Genomic DNA, 19521 nt, shown 5'->3' on the forward strand with positions numbered 1-19521 from the left:
TCAGGCAATTCTCCTGCCTCAGCCTCCTGAGTAGCTGGGATTACAGGTATGCGCCACCATGCCCAGCTAATTTTTTGTATTTTTTTTTAGCAGAGACAGGGTTTTACCATGTTGACCAGGATGGTCTCGATCTCTTGACCTCGTGATCCACCCACCTCGGCCTCCCAAAGTGCTGGGATTACAGGCTTGAGCCACCGCGCCCGGCTGTGATACTATTTTTTAAACTGTGAACTTAACAAAAGTTGCAGTATAGAGTTCTATACTCTAGACCTCCATATTCCAAGGCTGTCATTTTATGAATGAGAAGAAACTGAGAAATTCTAATAGCTTTTTGAAAATAAATTATTTCAAATACATAAAAAAGTAATCTACCGCCCTGGCTAAGAAAAATAATTACCAATAGAGCTGAAGTCCTCTGCACATTCCACCTCAATCAAACCTCTCTCCTTGCCAGATCTCTTCTTCTCTTCTTTTACCAGAGGTCAAACACTATTTGTGAATTGTGTGTTATATCATTCCTAGCCTTTCTTTGTATATATTCCTAAATAAGATACAGATTTTATATGTTTTAAAACTTCATTTAAATGCTACCATTTATTTTCCTGTAGCTTGTTTTTTTCACTCATTCTGTTTGTAAGTCATCCATGCTGATACACGTAACTTCCTGGCCAGTCATTACACTATTGTATTAGTACCTCACTGTGTGAATATACCAAAGTTTATTCATTTTCCTTCTGAAGGGCTTCCATATTTTACAACAACAAAAAAATACTTTTAATGTTCATGTATACATCTAAGACAATTTCAGGTTTGATGTCGCGTAATGAAACTGCCAGGATGTTAAGATATATGCATCTTTAAGAAAGTACAAGCTGGGTGCAGTGGCTCCAGCCTGTAATCCCAAGACTTTCGGAGGCCGAGGTGGACAGATCACAAGGTCAAGAGATCGAGACCATGCTGACCAACATGCTGAAACCTTGTCTCTACTAAAGATACAAAAATTAGCCGGGCGTGGTGGTGCTTGCCTGTAGTCCCAGCTACACGGGAGGCTGAGCAGGAGAACTGCTTGAATCCGGGAGATGGAGGTTGCACTGAGCCAAGTTTGTGCCACTGTACTCCGCCTGGCAACAGGCGGAGTTTTTTGAGACATTGTCTCAAAAAAACCTCACAAAACTGCATTCTACAAAGTGGTTATACCTATTCACACTTGCTACACATTAGAGCATTTGACAGGGAAAAATACCAGTACAGCTTTATTTAAAAAAATAAATAAATAAATACTAGAGTATTCCAATCTTTGAAGACCAGGACTTTGAAAACCACCAAGTTATGCAATCTAATTGTCAACAGATCAAGCTATTTAGAAATCTGAATCAAACTTTCTGGGAATAATACTCTTCCAAAGATCCTCCCCTGACCCCTGCCTACTACCTTTCTGTTCATTTCCTCTAGCACCCCTATTGCCAACACTGCTCCCACTTCACAAGACTGCCGATTCGGTCCCCTTCCATTTTCACTATCACTTACCAACACCTGTCTTTCTATACTTCCCCTCGCCCCATGCAGCACAGCTTTCATGATCCATCACTATCATCAACTTTTTTTTTTAAGAGTCTCGCTCTATCACCCAGGCTGAAGTGCAGTGGTGCAATCTCAGCTCACTGCAACCTCTGCCTTCCAGGTTTAAGCGGTTCTCCTGCCTCACCCTCCTGAGTAGCTGGGATTACAGGTATGAGCCACCACACCTGGCTAATTATTATTATTATTATTTTTTTGAGATAGAGTTTCACTCTTGTTGCCTAGGCTGGAGTGCAATGGCGCATCTAGGCTCACTGCAACCTCCGCCTCCTGGGGTCAAGTGATTCTTCAGCCTCAGCTTCCCAAATAGCTGGGATTACAGGCATGCGCCATCATGCCTGGCTAATTTTGTAGTTTTAGTAGAGATGGGGTCTCTCCACATTGGTCAGGCTGGTCTTGAACTCCCGACCTCAGGTCACCCACCAAAGTGCTGGGATTACAGGTTTGAGCCACTACGCCTGGCCTTATTATCAACTTTTAAAAATATCATTACAGTCCCTGTCTCCTCCCTCAAGAGTATTTACTCCACAAAGCCCTGAACCTGGCTGAATCCAACCAATCTCCTTTCTCAAACAGTTTGGGTTTACTTAAAATTTATGGCCACGATTCTTTGCTTGGCACAACAGTGAACACTGGGGCTACAATTTCCCTTGGTACATTCATTTCCCTTTTCTCTTTGACTGTTTTCATACCTTTTCCCCTTATCCAGTTTCGACCCCATGCTGAATTTGATTCTACCACTCTGACTTGTCTGAGAAAATCAGAAATCCCAAAATGGAATACCCTGTTCTTCCAAACACACCTACAAACCTACCTGCACCTATTTCTATATTCCCAGCTATTCTTTCTTCTTGTCATCTGAATCCAGTCCCCTCTTGACTTTTCACCATTACTCCTGCAACAAGCTTTCCCTCTTTTCAAGCCTTACTTCCATCAGCATAAAAACAGGTCCCTGGTATCTCCCATTTAATACTCCCTTGACCCCATCTATCCCTTCTGGCCTCATGTCTATGCACACTTTCACAACAAACTTTGTGAAAGGGTTGTTTCTCCGTATACCTCTAATACCTTAGCCCCCAGTCTTTCAAATTCACTCCAATCAGAATTTCGCCTTCAACATTCTAGAGAAATTGCTTTAGTCTTCAAATTAGAGAAAATGGACAATCTTTCAGTGAGAAGTACATGAATGGTGAAGGAAAGGGGGATGTCCATCCTGGTAGCTCATGTGAAGAACCTTGATCAATGAGGAAATGGATCCCAATGTCACATCGCTTTCCCAATCTAGAGGGAGCGCTCAGAACCAGACAAACCGAGAAGTCATCTGATACCTGGGGGTTCATGTTATATCAAAAGGCAGCACAGAAAGCGAAAAAGGTGAAAGAGGACACTTCCTACATTTAAAGGTTGACTACAGGAGCTGGACACGAAGAACCAAGAAAGTACAGTACCATGGAAAACCAAGGTAACAAAAATGGAGTGGCAGAGACAGTAAGGACCTGGAGGAATAAATGATGCTAAGGGGTCGGGGGACTGGCTAACAACTGTAGATGGTTTTCTTTGAGGAATAAAAGGGCAGGAGAAGGTAAAGAAAATGCAAAACATGATCATACACAAACAAAAATCTTCAGTACACGTGGCACAGTACTTACCCAATGGCTACTAAATCTTCATGATGAGGTGAACAAGTAAGACAGAAAATTGTCCTGGGTTCTATAAAGAGATGCTGGCTGTCATTTCTGTTAAGCCAGTAACAGAAAACTACTCCTTTTTCATCCCCAGATACTATTAAGTCCTTTACTCGAGGAGACCAATGTAATGTTGATATCGTATGCTTTAAAACAAAACAAAAACTTGTTATTGTCAATGCTAAAGTTTTACTTAATTTTTAACTTGTATCACAACCCAGCATAATGCTATGTACATACATTAAAAGTAGCTAATACTTAGTAGTACTTGTAGAGCAACATGATATTAACAAAATGGTGGGAAGATTTAGACTACAGGGGATCAAATGATCATAAAATTTTTTTTAACAGCTTAATGCAAAGTTCTTACGAAGATTAAGTGGGTTTTTCTTTTCCCTTGTTCTCTCAAAAGGCAGGTATATCAAGTAACTATCTAGTTTAGAAATGAGTTTAATTCACTCATTTACAGTCTCTATCAGAAGTCTATTTATATCAATAACCAGAGGGTAACTGTTGTTATTGTTTTTTGAGATGGAGTCTCACCAAGGCTGGAGTGCAGCAGCTGATCTCAGCTCACTGCAACCTCTGCCGCCCAGGTTCAAGCAATTCTCCCAACTCAGCCTCCCGAGTAGCTGGGATTACAGGTGTTTGCCACAGCACCTGGCTAATTTTTCTATTTTTAGTAGAGATGGGGTTTCACCATCTTGGTCAGGATGGTCTTGAACTCGTGACCTTGTGATCCACCTGCCTAGGCCTCCCAAAGTGCTGGGATTCCAGGCGTGGGCCACCGTGCCTGGCAGAGGGTAACTGTTTTAGACTTTTTGGACCATACCATGCCTGTTACAACTACTCAATTCTTATAGCATTAAAGCAGTCATAGACAATACTTAAATGAATTAGTGTGGTTCTATTCTAATAAAACCTATTTGCAAAAATAGGCACAGAGCAGTTTGCCAACCTCTGGTTTGTATGTATCTCCTTTCAAAAAAAGTTGAGACAGCTTACAATATAGAATCTTATCTAATTAATGAACACAATTATAAGTTACTTCGCACAGATGAGTTAGCGAAACTAGCTTGAAACCCAAGAGCCCTCAGTACAGACATATAAAAACGGTCTGAGAAACCAGTAAGCCATGGTACCTGATGGAGTGCATGTTCTGTCACAACTGTTTTTGTCTCTACATCCCATATTTTCACAGTCCCATCGTCGGAGCTGGTGGCACAGAGGTTGTACTGACCAGGGTGATGAGAAAATGTGAAGCCAGAGACCCTCTCGGTGTGTCCCACCAACTCTCCTATGACTTCAAGTAAAACCAGATGTTAGATTAATCGAAGTGCTATCCAAGATTCCTGGCAGAATCATACTGTTGTTGGACGATAAGGGAGCAGATACTTTGGAGTTACTCAACCCATGGTATAACCGAAATACGACGGACTCACAATCAGAACTCCCAAGTGCCACGTGACTTCGAACAAGTCTTTTTGAGCCTCAGCTTCTCAACTGTGAAATTAATGCTGATATACCTCGCTGTGCTTAGTTCAGAGGCTGGAAAGCAGCTCAAATAATGTGATAGCGACTCTTTTTTTTTTTTTTGAGACGGAGTTTCATTCTTGTTACCCAGTCTGGAGTGCAATGGCGCGATCTCGGCTCACCGCAACCTACGCCTCCTGGGTTCAGGCAATTCTCCTGCCTCAACCTCCCGAGTAGCTGGGATTACAGGCATGTGCCACCATGCCCAGCTAATGTTTTGTATTTTTAGTAGAGACGGGGTTTCACCATGTTGACCAGGATGGTCTCGATCTCTTGACCTCGTGATCCACCCGCCTCGGCCTCCCAAAGTGCTGGGATTACAGGCTTGAGCCACCGCGCCCGGCCCTGATAGCGACTCTTATTTAGATCAGGCCAGAATAAATGACCCGACACGTCATATCCCAAGGCACAATCAAAGCCTAGTTTGGAGCCTGAAAACATCTGGCTCAACCCAGTCATCTTACAGTAATGAATGTCACACGTCGAAGGATCATGCATAGAGCCTGCAGCTGTAGTCAGCCCCCAACCTCAGGAAGGCTCCCGAGGGGCTGGCGTGCACCGGGCTGGGCGGGGGAGCCCTATAAACGGCCGGGACTGTACAGGGCTAACTTTTCAGTCAGCAAGCAGTCCCACGTGGAAGCTCCAGGAGGCGGGACCGCTCAGCCACAGCATGCTGTAGCTCATTCTGGGGACCAGAAGTAACTCAGTTTAGTGAATCTGGGCTGACTCTTCTCCCAGTCTGGACCTCAGTTTCCCTAGCTGTAGAAAACGGGGTGGCTGGAGGTGTCCACTCGGCGCCCCTGGAGAGCGTAGAAAGGGCAAGAGGGCTCGGGACCAAGGGTGGTGAGTTACCTCGAAACGGAGGTGTCCCAGGACTCTCGCCTGCGCCCGGGCCCACGCGGACAAGGAAGACGGAGGTCCGCGCGGCGAAGCCAAAGAGGCCCCCGGGCACGGCATCGCTGCAGCGGGCGCAGTACCAGTTGGGGGAGGGCGGCAGCGTCCGCGGCTCTTGCCCCATAATTACAGGTCGTCGGAGCCAAGAGAAGCAGCCAAGAGAGAGAGAGCTCGCAGCCTCACGCCTCAGCCTGGGGTTGGGAGGGGGGGTGGGGGGGGGCGGGCTAAACGCTGAGCCCCGCCTTCTCGGGCAGTCGCTACGGTGCGCGCCGAGGCCCAGCTAGCACTGCGCGTTCCGTGCTCGCTGCCGCCGGGCTGGGAGGGGCCTGACCGCGTGCGCTGCGCTGGCCCTCCCTACCTAGCCCGGGGGAGGAGGTCCGCCCCAACCCCGGCTAGGGTCGGGTGTTGCCTGAGCACAGCCCCGAGGTTAAGCATTTCACTATCCACAGGAAGGCACAAAATTAGAGGATTAGATTAGTGGAACCACCGCCCCACACTACCAGTTTACTCTTTGGACTTGTTCAACCACGACGCGTTCATTGTTTTTTGAACGCTCTGTGCCAGGGCACTTCGCTAGTTGTGGATGTGTTTTAAAGGTATGCACAAGGAGTCACCTAACAAAAATATGGAGCCCGGAGGACAGGCTGGAGTGAGCTGTGATTGTGCCACTACACTCAAGCCTGGGCAACAGAGTGAAACCTTGTCCCAAAAAAATAAACAAAAATGTGAAAGTACAAATCTGGAATTAAAAAGGGAAAGAACACTTTCTGCAACTCGGTGGAAATTCTGGCTCTGGGTTCTGGGCATTCAAAGATGAAAGAGAAGCAAATGGAGTGACTCGATTTGCTTGATTGAGAGCTCTGTGAAGGAACCTGTATGTGGCAAATGGTGTGAAAGAAAGTTTCCTTCCAACTAAAAAATGCTAAAATGCTCAGATTCTGCACTACTTGTGTGTTGCTTATTTGCATTGGGTATCTGGCACTCCTGCGTATGTAGCAAACCGAAATCTGAACTACCGGTCATTAATACAGAGAGGTCAAATACATATATTTCGCTACATCTAGGGGCACGAGCTTTCGAGACACCCTAGCTGCAGATTGATCACTGGTTTGCCAGTTGTTAGCTGAGAGACTTTAACCTATCCTAAATATGTTTCCTCATTTGAAGAAGGAAAATGATAATCCATGCCTTGTTGGATTGCTGTGAGGAATAAATGAGATTTGGTGAAATACCTGCCGGACATATGGCAGTAAATGCCCGATGAATATAAACTCATTTCCTGGAGGTCAACCAGATTAGTAGGGATTAGGACAGCATACATCATATTTAAACTATTTGCTGTTTAAAAGAGATTTTAGGCTAGGCTTGGTGGCTCACACCTGTAATCCCAGCACTTTGGGAGGCGGAGGAGGGTGGATCATCTGAGCCCAGGAATTCTAAATCAGCCTGGGCAATTTGGCGAAACCCAGCCTCTACAAAAAATACAAAAATTAGTCAGGTGTGGTGACGTGCACCTGTAGTCTCAGCTAACTGGGAGGCTGAGGTGGAAGGGTGGCTTGAGCACGGGAGGTCGAGGCTGCAGTGAGACTAGGTCATTGCCACCGCACACCAGCCTGAGCGAGAGATCCTGTCTCAATAAAATGAAATAAAATAGCTTTCACACAATTTCAACTGATCTTTATAACAAGCTTGTGCCCTAGGGTTAGTTATTTCTGAGAAGAAAACTGAGGGCCATCTGATTACATGGCTTGTTCATGGATTCTGTTCCCCTACGCCTTTCGAGTTTGTGAGTTCGGGCTTCACAATTTTTCTGAATCCAGGTGAATTTTCGGAAGCCCACGAGCTTTCGAACTTTATTAATTCATTTATTCCCAAGCCAGGCTCGCCTGATCACACCTTGAGTGGTGGCGCTGTGCTCGCGATCTTCGTGACAGCACAGCGGGTGTCGGTAGTGCTGCGGGGAGAGCCCCACAGGAATTCCCGAGTATTGCGCATGCGTGCTGTCTAGAAGGCCCTTGAACTCGGAGGCTTCCGTAGCGAGAGGGCGGAAGATGGCGGCGGCAGTACTGGATCAGTTGGGTAAGGATTTCTTAGTGCTTAACCGGCGGAAGGGAGTCCAGATGGAATCTGAGTTGACGGCTTGTGTTCATGTTGCAGGTGCGTTGTGGATACAGAACCTGAGGAGCCGGGGGAAGCTGGCCTTGGGGTAAGTCTCTCGCTTCGGAGTTTCAGAAGGGCCCAAGGCCTCTTTACTATTCTGCCAGTTGGTAACTGAGCGCCTTCGTGCCTAACTGCTTTAGGCTCTGGGGCTAGTGAGGCGAACGAGACAGCCCGAGTCTCTGCTTTGCCACCCTATTTTTCGCCACCTTATTGCATAAGCCCTGCAGGGATCAGGAGTACCCATTACCTAAGGGCCATTGTAAATGCGTTTTCTGAACGTCTGCTATGATCTTTCTGGACAAGGTTAGACAATTCCATCTCCATATGGATGCGTCCAGCTTTTCTAGTTACCCTTCTGGTTACTTGCTTGCATGGACGGGGACTGTGTTGTGGACAGCCGTGGTTTACATCGTACCTGACATTGTGTTTAGCGCTTTATATACTTTAACTCGTTCTCATAACATTCTACGAGTAGGTACTGCTGTACTCATTTTTCAGACAAGGAAATTGAAGCCCCCAAGCGTAACATAACTTGCCTACTGCCACTCAGTTGAAGGAACTTTTGAAGCTTTATACTGTACTCTCCAGATCATTCTGTAGCCTTAGGACAAAAGCAGTCGCCGTTGCTCCCCAAAAATTAATTTTAAAAAATCAGTATTTGAAAATTGATAATCTGATTGTAAATTTTCTGTTCTGTGCATTTGTTAGCATTTATTTTGGTTTAGTTCATAGGCTTTGGAGACGGATGAGTTATATATGAATCCACTTTTTAACTGATTTTGGAAAAGCTATTTATTTATTTTCGCCCACCTCCTCTCCCGCCAAGTTACTTACTCTTTATAAGCTTCAGTTATCACTTACATGATATGAGAGTAATATTAGTAACTATCTCTTAGGTTTTAAAAAAGTTTAAAATTTTTATTTATTTATTTTTTGAGATGAGGTCTTACTACTATGTTGCCCAGGATGGTCTCAAGAGGTTGAAATGATCCTCTTACCTCAGCCTCCTGAGGTGCTGGTATTACAGGCACATGCCATGCATGTAACCCTAATAGATTTTTAAAATGAGGTTCAAACAAGATAATGCATATGAAGTATTTAGTATGTTTATGGCATATGATAATCCCATTCTGAATTCCAGTAGCCACTAATGTTTCTATTATTATAAATATTACTGAGTTCCCAATTATATTTAACTCTTTTCTAGGTTCTTGAGTCCTAGGGGGATAAAGAGGTGGGCTAAAGAAGAAAATAGGAAGCACTAGCTCTTAGGATTTGACTATATGCTTCCTACATAACCTTCTATCACTCTACCCCCAACCATGCTGATTTACTTACTTTTTCTGAATATACTGTGCACTTATATGCTTCTTGGCTTTTCCTCCTATGCCATCACATCTTGTCCATAGCAGCAGTCCTACCCATTATTCAAACCTCTGTTCAGATGTTTTCCCTTCAGGAAGTTTTCTTAAGTCTCTCTAAAACGGAAAGAAATTAGTTTTTCCTTCCTTTTAGCATGTGTGCCTTCTATAATGTCTTCATGTATATGTGTCTATGCCCTTTACTAGCTTGTGTATCTTGGAGAGGTTGGACATTTATTTGTTGTTGTAGCTCCAGCATAAGGTCTTACACAAGTTAAATGTTTTGATGTTGAGTTGAATGTCTTGCACCAACTTATATTAAGAAGCTCTGAGCAAGAAACTTAAGCTGTTTGCCTTTAGTCCTTTCCTCTATGTCATGATAAAGGAGTGTTGGATTTTGCTAGATAATCTCTAAGGCTATTTGCAATTAAATTGCTACATAATTTTGTGAATCCTTATTTTGGATTTTCTGGTGGGGAAAATGACCATAAGAAAACTAAGTAGAAAGGTATAAATAATGTTCATGATAACCTTGTAATATCTTACCGTATAATCGGATTCGGTGATTAGAAACTTTTTTTTTCCTTTTTTTTAGAGACAAGGTTTCGCTCTGTGCCAGACTAAAGTGCAGTGCTATGATCATAGCTTACTACAGCTTCAAACTCCTGGGCTCCTGCCTCAGCTTCCTGAGTAGCTAGGACTGCAGATGCATGCTACCACACCTGGCTAATTTTTTAATTTTTTCGTAGCGACAGAGATCTTGCTATATTGATCAGGCTGGCCTCTTAACTCCTAGGCTCAAGTGATCCTCCTGTCCTGGCCTCCTAAAGTGATGGAATTACAGGCATGAGCTGCCTGGCCAGTGATTGGAAACTTAATTGCATATAGGCCCCAGACTAGAAATGAAAAACTAAGGGAAGTTGTCTGTGTAAAATGAGAAAGTGGAGGGCCTATGGCAGTCAGTAGAGTGCATTCCTCATCTTTTTTTTTTTTTAAATTTATTTTATTGCATTTTAGGTTTTGGGGTACATGTGAAGAACATGCAAGATTGTTGCATAGGTACACACGTGGCAGTGTGATTTGCTGCCTTCCTCCCCATCACCTATATCTGGCATTTCTCCCCATGCTATCTCTCCCAAACTCCCAACCCCTCACTGACCCTCCCCTATTTCCCCCCAACAGACCCCAGTGTGTAGTGCTCCCCTCCCTGTGTCCATGTGTTCTCATTGTTCAACACCTGCCTATGAGTGAGAACATGCAGTGTTTGATCTCCTGCTCTTGTGTCAGTTTGCTGAGAATGATGGTTTCCGGGTTCATCCATGTGCCTACAAAGGACACAAACTCATCATTTTTGATGGCTGCATAATATTCCATGGTGTATATGTGCCACATTTTCCCTGTCCAGTCTATCATTGATGGGCATTTGGGTTGGTTCCACGTCTTTGCTATTGTAAACAGTGCTACAGTGAACATTCGTGTGCACGTGTCCCTATAGTAGAACGATTTATAATCCTTTGGATATATACCCATTAATGGGATTGCTGGGTCAAATGGAATTTCTATTTCTAGATTCTTGAGGAATCGCCACACTGTCTTCCACAATGGTTGAACTAATTTACACTCCCACCAACAGTGTAAAAGTGTTCCTATTTCTCCACATCCTCTCCAGCATCTGTTGTCTCCAGATTTTTTAATGATTGCCATTCTAACTGGCGTGAGATGGTATCTCAATGTGGTTTTGATTTGCATTTCTCTGATGACCAGCGATCATGAGCATTTTTTCATATGTTTGTTGGCCTCATGTATGTCTTCTTTTGTAAAGTATCTGTTCATATCCTTTGCCCACTTTTGAATGGGCTTGTTAGTTTTTTTCTTGTAAATCTGTTTTAGTTCTTTGTAAATTCTGGATATCAGCCCTTTGTCAGATGGGTAAACTGCAAAAATGTTTTCCCGTTCTGTTGGTTGTCGATTCACTCTAATGACTGTTTCTTTTGCCGTGCAGAAGCTGTGGAGTTTGATTAGGCCCCATTTGTCTATTTTGGCTTTTGTTGCCAATGCTTTTGGTGTTTTGGTCATGACGTCCTTGCCTACGTCTATGTCCTGAATGGTTTTGCCTAGATTTTCTTCTAGGGTTTTTATGGTGTTAGGTCTTGTGTTTAAGTCTTTAATCCATCTGGAGTTAATTTTAGTGTAATGTGTCAGGAAGGGGTCCAGTTTCTGCTTTCTGCACATGGCTAGCCAGTTTTCCCAACACCATTTATTAGACAGGGAATCTTTTCCTCATTGCTTGTTTTTGTCAGGTTTGTCAAAGATCAGATGGTTGTAGATATGTTGTGTTGCCTCTGAGACCTCTGTTCTGTTCCATTGGTCTATATCTCTGTTTTGGTACCAGTACCATGCTGTTTTGATTACTGTAGCCTTGTAGTATAGTTTGAAGTCCGGTAGTGTGATGCCTCCCGCTTTGTTCCTTTTGCTTAGAATTGACTTGGCTATGCTGGCTCTCTTTCAGTTTCATGTGAAGTTTAAGGTGGTTTTTCCCAGTTCTGTGAAGAAGGTCATTGGTAGCTTGATGGGGATAGCGTTGAATCTGTGAATTACTTTGGGCAGTATGGCCATTTTCACGATACTGATTCTTCCTAACCATGAACATGGAATGTTTCTCCATCTGTGTCCTCTCTTATTTCATTGAGCAGTGGTTTGTAGTTCTCTTTGAAGAGCTCCTTTACGTTCCTTGTTAGTTGTATTCCTAGGTATTTTATTCTCTTTGCGGCAATGTGAATGGCAGTTCGTTCTTGATTTAGCTCTCTTTAAGCCTGTTATTTGTGTATAGGAATGCATGTGATTTTTGCACATTGATTTTGTATCCTGAGACTTTGCTGAAGTTGCTTATCAGTTTCAGGAGCTTTTGGGCTGAGACGATGGGGTTTTCTAGATATACAATCATGTCATCTACAAATAGAGACAATTTGACTTCTTCCTTTCTTATTTGAATACCCTTTATTTCTTTTTCTTGCCTGATTGCTCTAGCTAGAACTTCCAGTACTATATTGAATAGGAGTGGTGAGAGAGGGCATCCTTGTCTAGTGCCAGACTTCAAAGGGAATGCTTCCAGTTTTTGCCCATTCAGTATGACATTGGCTGTTGGTTTGTTATAAATAGCTTTTATTATTTTGTTATACGTTCCATCAATACCTAGCTTATTGAGGGTTTTTAGCATAAATGGCTGTTGAATTTTGTCAAAGGCCTTCTCTGCATCAATTGAGATAATCATGTGGTTTTTGTCTTTGGTTCTGTTTTTGTGGTGAATTACATTTGTAGACTTGGGTATGTTGAACCCACCTTGCATCCCCGGGATGAAGCCTACTTGATCATGGTGGATAAGCTTTTTGATGTGCTGTCGCAATCAGCTTGCCTGTATTTTATTGAAGATGTTTGCGTCTATGTTCATCATGGATATTGGCCTAAAGTTTTCTTTTCTTGTTGAGTCTCTGCCGGGTTTTGGTATCAGGATGATGTTGGTCTCATAATGATTTGGGAAGGATTCTCTCTTTTTGGATTGTTTGGAATAGTTTCGGAAGGAATGATACCAGCTCCTTTTTGTATGTCTGGTAGAATGCGGCTGTGAACCCATCTGGACCTGGGCTTTTTTGGGTGGTAGGCTCTTAATTGCTGCCTCAACTTCAGACCTTGTTATGTGTCTGTTCAGTGTTTTGGCTTCTTCCTGGTTTAGGCTTGGGTGGAGGCAAGTGTCCAGGAATTTATCCATTTCTTCCAGGTTTACTAGTTTATGTGCATAGAGTTGTTTGTAATAATCTCTGATGATGGTTTGAATTTCTGTGGAATCTGTGGTGACATACCCTTTATCGTTTTTTATTGCATCAATTTGGTATTTCTCTCTTTTCTTTTTTATTAATCTGGCAAGTGGTCTATTTTGTTGATCTTTTCAAAAAACCAGCTCCTGAATTTATTGATTTTTTTGAAGGGTTTTTTTGTGTCTCTATCTCCTTCAGTTCTGCTCTAATCTTAGCTATTTCTTGTCTTCTGCTAGGTTTTGAGTTTTTTGATCTTGCTCCTGTAGCTCTTTTAATTTGACGATAGGGTGTCAATTTTTGATCTTTCCTTGCTTCTCATGTGGGCACTTATTGCTATATATTTTCCTCTAGGGACTGCTTTAAATGTGTCCCAGAGATTCTGGTATGTTGTGTCTTCATTCTCATTGGTTTCGAAGAACATCTTTATTTCTGCCTTCATTTCACTGTTTACGCAGTCAACACTCAAGAGCAAGTTGTTCAGTTTCCATGAAGCTGTGCAGTTCTGAGTTATTTTTTGAATTCTGAGTTCTAACTTGATTGCACTGTGGTCTGAGAGACTGTTTGTTATGATTTCTGTTCTTTTGCATTTGCTTAGGAGTGATTTACTGCCAATTATGTGGTCAGTTTTAGAGTAGGTGTGATGTGGTGCTGAGAAGAATGTATATTCTGTAGATTTGGGGTGGAGAGTTCTGTAAATGTCTATTAGGTTTTCTTGATCCAGATCTGAGTTCAAGTCCTGGATATCCTTGTTAATTTTCTGTCTGGTTGATCGGCCTAATATTGACAATGGGGTGTTAAAGCCTCCCACTATAATTGTGTGGGAGTCTAAGTCTCTTTGTAAGTCATTAAGAACTTGCCTTATGTATCTGGGTGCTCCTGTATTGGGTGCGTCTATATTTAGGATCGTTAGCTCTTCTTGTTGCATTGATCCTTTTACCATTAAGTAATGTCCTTCTTTGTCTCTTTTGATCTTTGTTGCTTTAAAGTCTATTTTATCAGAGATGAGAATTGCGACTCCTGCTTTTTTTTGCTCTCTATTTGCTTGGTAATTCTTCATCCCTTTATTTTGAGCCTTTGTGTATCCTTGTATGTGAGATGGGTTTCCTGGATACAGCACACCGATGGGTTTAGGCTTTTTGTCCAGTTTGCCCGTCTGTGTCTTTTGGTTGGGGCATTTATTCCATTTACATTTAGGGCTAATATTGTTATGTGTGAATTTGATACTGCCGTTTTGGTGCTAGCTGGCTGTTTTGCCCATTAGTTAATGCAGATTCTTCACTGTGTTGATGCTGTTTACCATTTGGCATGTTTTTGGAGTGGCTGGTACTGGTTGTTCCTTTATATGTGTAGAGCCTCTTTCAGGAGCTCTTGTGAAGCAGGCCTGGTGGTGACGAAATCTCTGAGTACTTGCATGTTCACAAAGGATTTTATTTTTCCTTCACTTATGAAGCTTAGTTTGGCTGGATAGGAGATTCTGGGTTGAAAGTTCTTTTCTTTAAGGATGTTGAATATTGGCCCCACTCCCTTCTGGCTTGTAGGGTTTCTGCTGAGAGACCTGCTGTGAGTCTGATGGGCTTCCCTTTATGGGTAACCTGACCTTTCTCTCTGGCTGCCCTTAGCATTTTCTCCTTCATTTCAACCCTGGTGAATCTGATGATTATGTGCCTTGGGGTTGCTCTTCTTGAGGAATATCTTTGTGGTGGTCTGTGTATTTCCTGACTTTCCCTGCCTTGCTAGATTGGGGAAGTTTTCCTGGATAATATCCTGAAGAGTATTTTCCAGCTTGGATTCATTCTCTTCGTCACATTCAGGTACACCTATCAAATGTAGATTAGGTCTTTTCACATAGTTCCATATTTCTTGGAGACTTTGTTCATTCCTTTTTACCCTTTTTTCTCTATTCTTGCCTTTCTGTTTTATTTCATTGAGTTGATCTTTGACCTCTGATATCCTTTCTTCTGCTTGGTCAATTCGGCTGTTGAAACTTGTGCATGCTTCGCGAAGTTCTCATGTTGTGTTTTTCAGCTCCATCAATTCACTTATATTTCTTTCTATTGTATCCATTCTCGTTAGCATTTCGTCAAATCTTTTTTCAAGGTTCTTCGTTTCTTTGCATTGGGTTAGAATATGTTCTTTTAGTTCACAGAAGTTTCTTACTACCCACCTTCTGAAGTCTGATTCTGTCATTTCATCACACTCGTTCTCCATCCAACCTTGTTCCCTTGCTGGTGAGGAGTTGTGATCCCTTGTAGGAGGAGAGTTTCTGGTTTCGGGTGTTTTCATCCTTTTTGTGCTGGTTTCTTCCCATCCTTATGGATTTAGCTACCTGTCGTCTTTGTAGTTGCAGACTTTCAGATTGGGTCTCTGAGTGGACGTTCTGTTTGTTGATGATGAACTTATTTCTGTTTCTTAGTTTTTCTTCTAACAGTCTGGCCCTTCTGCTGTAGGACTGCTGAGGTCCACTCCAGGCCCTGCTTGCCTGTGTATCGCCTGCAGCAGCTACAGAACAGTAAGGGTTGCTACCAGTTGCTTCTTCTGCTATCTTTGTCCCAGAAGGATACCCACGAAATATCACTCTGATCTCTCCTGTATGAGGTGACTCTTTGGATATACAGGGGCCAGGGAGCTGCTTGAGGAGACAGTCTGTCCTTTATAGGAGCTCAAGTGCTGAGCTGTGAGCTCTGTTGTTCATTCAGAGCTACTGGGTAGGTACGTTTAGATCTGCTGAAGCAGAACTCATAAACTGCCTTTTGTTCCCAGGTGTTCTGTCCCAGGGAGTTAGGGCTTTATTTATGAGTTTCCCTTGTGCCGCTGCCTTTTTTTATTTCAGGGCTGCCCTGCTCAGCAAGGAGGCAGCCTGTTCACTGTCTGCCTGCAGAGGCTTTGCTGAGCTGCTCTGGGCTCCGCCCAGCTGCCTTGTGAACTTCCCTGCAGTCTTGTTTATATGGAGATAGTTAGAACTGCCTCGGCAATGGTGGCCCTCCTCTGTATTGGCTGACTCGCTCTGTAATGGCAGGTTGCCTTGGCAACGGCGGGTTGCCTTGGCATTGTCAGGCAGCCTCAGCAATGGCAGGTTGCCTTGGCAACGGCAGGCTGCCTCAGCAATGGCGTACTACCTCCCTAGTGGTGAAGTGCCTCGGTAATAGTGGACGCCCCTCCCCCACAGAGCTTGACCGTCTGGGTTCAGCTGCGCTTGCTGTGAAACTTTCAATCCAGATAGTTTCTTATTGCTGTTCTTTTGTGGGGGTGGGACCAGCTGAGCCTGATCTCCTGGCTCCCTGCCTCAGAGGCTTTCTTTTCTTTTTTAGTTGCACAGTCGCCTCTATCCCAGTTACCTGTTGAAAGGGCGCCAGGATCTGTGTGATTTCCTGTGCGGCAACTCACTGCGCCGGCTTAAACAGCGTCATTGAGATTTGTGGCGCTTTTTTTGCCCAGAAATCTCCTGGCCTGGCTCGCTGTTCAGTCCCCTCTTTCATCAGATGAATGGACAACTTCCAAGGTCTCCAATCGCCAGCCAGAAGGGCCCTCGGACCAGTGTGTTTTGTACGGAGAACTGCTGGCCGGTTTACCGACAAAGCAGCCACGCAGGGCAAAGCAGCCGCGCTGACCAATAGAACCGCGCTGGCCAAAACAGCCTGGCTGGCGACCCGTGGGGCTCCTCCACCTGGGAATCTCCTGGTCCGTGGGAAATAATAATGTGGCGTCCACTCACCCTCTGTGCTTTCACTGGGAGCTGCAACTCCGAGCTGTTCCTAAACGGCCATCTTGGATCTTCCCGCGTATTCCTCATCTTAAAACATTCAGTTGGGTTAAGAAAAGTGCTGCTGACCAAATAAAACATTTCTACAGAATATATATAATCTTTTTGTAAAATTTCTTTTTTCTTTTTTCAAAGACAGCATCTTGCTGTGTCACCCAGGCTGGAGTACAGTGTCATGATCATAGCTCACTGCAGCCTTGATTCAGCCTATCCTGCCACCTCAGCCTCCACGTAGCTGGGATCACAGGCGTGTACCATTACTCCTATTTTTTTTACGTTTGGTAAGGATGAAGTCCTGTTACATTACCCAGTCTGGTCTGGAACTCCTGGGCTCAAGTACTGTCCCACCTCAGTCTCGCAAAGTGCTGGGATTACTCTGCAGGCTATATTTGTAAGCTGACTGACAGTTTTCAGTTTTTGAATTCCATGTCTCCTATTTCACTGATGCATGCATTTGAGAAGTTTTGTGACTTACTGAAGGTTACATAGTTAAATGTCAAAGTGAGGATCTAAACAAAATATTTTCTGGGACTACAGGTGCACGCTGCCACAGCTGGCTAATTTTTGTATTTTTAGTAGAGATGGTGTTTTACCATGTTGGACAAGCTGGTTTCAAACTCCTGGGCTGCCCATCTCGGCCTCCCCAAGTGCTGGGATTACAGGTGTGAACCACTGTGCCCAGCCAAAAAATAACGTTTAATTTTAAGAGATAGAGTCTCACTATGTTGTGCAGGCTGGACTCGAACTCTTGGACTCAAGTGATCCTCCCACCTCAGGCTTCCGAGTCTCTGGGATTACAGATGTGAGCCATCATGCCTGGCTGTACCACCCTTTAAACTGGGCATATCCTCTTCAGCTTTCCTCAGTTTCCAACCATGTATAAAATTTTGGTATATTTACACTCAGTCCTCTTACCTTACCTGTCTCTGTATTCTTTCATTCATTCTACACATATGTATTTAGTACGTATTTGAGCATCTGAGCAAACAGCATTCTGTACAGATAGAAAAGTAAGTGCAACAGCTCCAAGAAACCATAGCTGGTGTTGTCAGAACAATGAGGGAAAAGAGAGGGCTAGTGATAGGAGATGAGGTCAGAGAGGAAGGAGGGGTCATCAATCATACAGAGTCTTATTATTTATTGTATACTTTGGCTTTTATTCTGAATGAGATGGGAAACTATTGTAAGGTTTTGAGTGTAGGGGTAATATGGTCTTACTGGTATTTATGAGTTGTTCTTTCTGGCTGCTGTGTTGAGAATAGACTGGGATGGGGATGGGTAGGAATGATGGAAGCAGAGACCATTGGATATTTCAGGTATGAGATCATGGTGGCTTGGATTAGGGAGGCCAGGAGGGTAAGTGAATAGTTGGATTCTGGCAGTATGTTAACCACAGCTGACAGATTTTGTTGATGGATTGATATGCGGTATGAGAAAGAAGGGTGACACCAAAGTTTATGAGCTGAGCAACTGGAAGGGTAGAGTTACCGTTTACTGAGCTAGGAAGACTTCCAGAAGGGCAGGTTTGGGGAGTATATTAGTAGCCCTGTTTTGGATTTATTAAATCTGAGCTGTCCAATAAGCATCCAAGTGGAGATATGAGTAGGCAATTGGGTATATGAGTTTAGAGTTCAGGGAATGGATGTAAATTTGGGAGTCATCAATGCATGGATAATGTTTAACGCCGCAAAGCTGGTTGACTTCACCAAGGGAATGAGTGTAGATAGAAAGAGTCCAAGGATTGATTACTGCATGAGGCAGCCAACATTTACAGACCAGGGAGGGAGACAAGGAAACAACAAAGGAGACTGTGGGGGTGTGGCCAGAGAGGGGAGAAGAAAACCCCAAGCTTCCTGGAACCCAATTAAATAAAGTGTCTCAAGGAAGAGCAAGTGGCCAGAGATACTTAGGTCACTCTCAGATAAGGATTGATAATTAGAATTAGAATTAGAATTTGCCTGTATTTTCTATTTTAAGGTTGCTTCATTTTGTTTTAATTGATTCCAGCAATTGGCTAGGAGAAGGCACATAGGAACTTTTGATTTAATATTCTGTACTTCTAAATTAAGTAACCCATTTGGAATAATACTTTAATTTGATTATAGTAGTTTGCTGTTTGCTTGATAATTCAGTTTATGAATTGTTTGAGTTCTGAAGGTATTAAGAATTCAGAAAGCTTTGGCATTATTAATTCATCGTGTGTTTAATTTATGAAGCATCATATTTAATTCACCAAATATGCATTGAAGATTTGAAGAGCACATACTGCGCTAGGCAGGTACAGCAGGTATGGGCCTAATTCAAGAAATCTTTCAGATTGGTTTGTAGTCAAGGAGCTCATGTTTCTGTCATGCTATCAGTGATGAGGTTAGAGATAGAATTAAAGTTAGGAGGGACCCTATAGATGATATAGTCCAATTCTTCTTTTCACAAAGAAACCAAAGTCCAAAGTGGTGGCAAACATAGTGTACCCTACTCACTAATTACAACTACATAAAAACACAAACATTTATGATTATAAACTTGAGAAGAAAGTTTGAAATTGTATATATAAAGCTTACAGTTCACAGGACTTATTTGGAGGGTAGGGACAGGAGAGATTAACTGTTAAAGGGCCTAATTGTATTTTATTTTTATAAAATAAATTTTTTTTTTTTTTTTTTGAGGGGGTTTTTCTCTTTTTTTACCGCGGGGGGGGAGTAGTGGGGTCTCCGCGCACCGCAACCTCTGCCTCCTGG

The 19521-nt window shown here is 43.2% G+C and overlaps 2 protein-coding genes across 4 annotated transcripts in view; one reads left to right on the plus strand and one right to left on the minus strand.

The window, feature by feature from the left end:
* The window catches only part of GEMIN5 (gem nuclear organelle associated protein 5), a 55192-nt gene extending 49294 nt beyond the window's left edge, over positions 1 to 5898 (minus strand). The window contains exons 1-3 of the mRNA XM_032263800.1: positions 5649 to 5898; positions 4406 to 4566; positions 3228 to 3409 (exon numbers count right to left, since the gene is read on the minus strand). Coding sequence (XP_032119691.1) covers positions 3228 to 3409; positions 4406 to 4566; positions 5649 to 5814 — 509 coding nt within the window. The 5' untranslated portion in view covers positions 5815 to 5898. The remainder of the gene's footprint in view (positions 1 to 3227; positions 3410 to 4405; positions 4567 to 5648) is intronic.
* Positions 5899 to 7686: 1788 nt separating this feature from the next.
* The window catches only part of MRPL22 (mitochondrial ribosomal protein L22), a 29576-nt gene continuing 17741 nt past the window's right edge, over positions 7687 to 19521 (plus strand). For 2 of the 3 annotated variants that reach the window (XM_032263809.1, XM_032263810.1), the window contains exons 1-2: positions 7687 to 7769; positions 7848 to 7896. In XM_032263809.1, the coding sequence (XP_032119700.1) occupies positions 7742 to 7769; positions 7848 to 7896 (77 nt within the window). In that variant the 5' untranslated portion in view covers positions 7687 to 7741. The remainder of the gene's footprint in view (positions 7770 to 7847; positions 7897 to 19521) is intronic. The other variant, XM_032263811.1, reaches the window with a different exon arrangement.

Source organism: Sapajus apella, unplaced genomic scaffold (genome assembly GCF_009761245.1).
Source record: "Sapajus apella isolate SASKATOON/1434 unplaced genomic scaffold, GSC_monkey_1.0 scaffold138, whole genome shotgun sequence".
NCBI classification, from domain to species: Eukaryota; Metazoa; Chordata; class Mammalia; order Primates; family Cebidae; genus Sapajus; species Sapajus apella.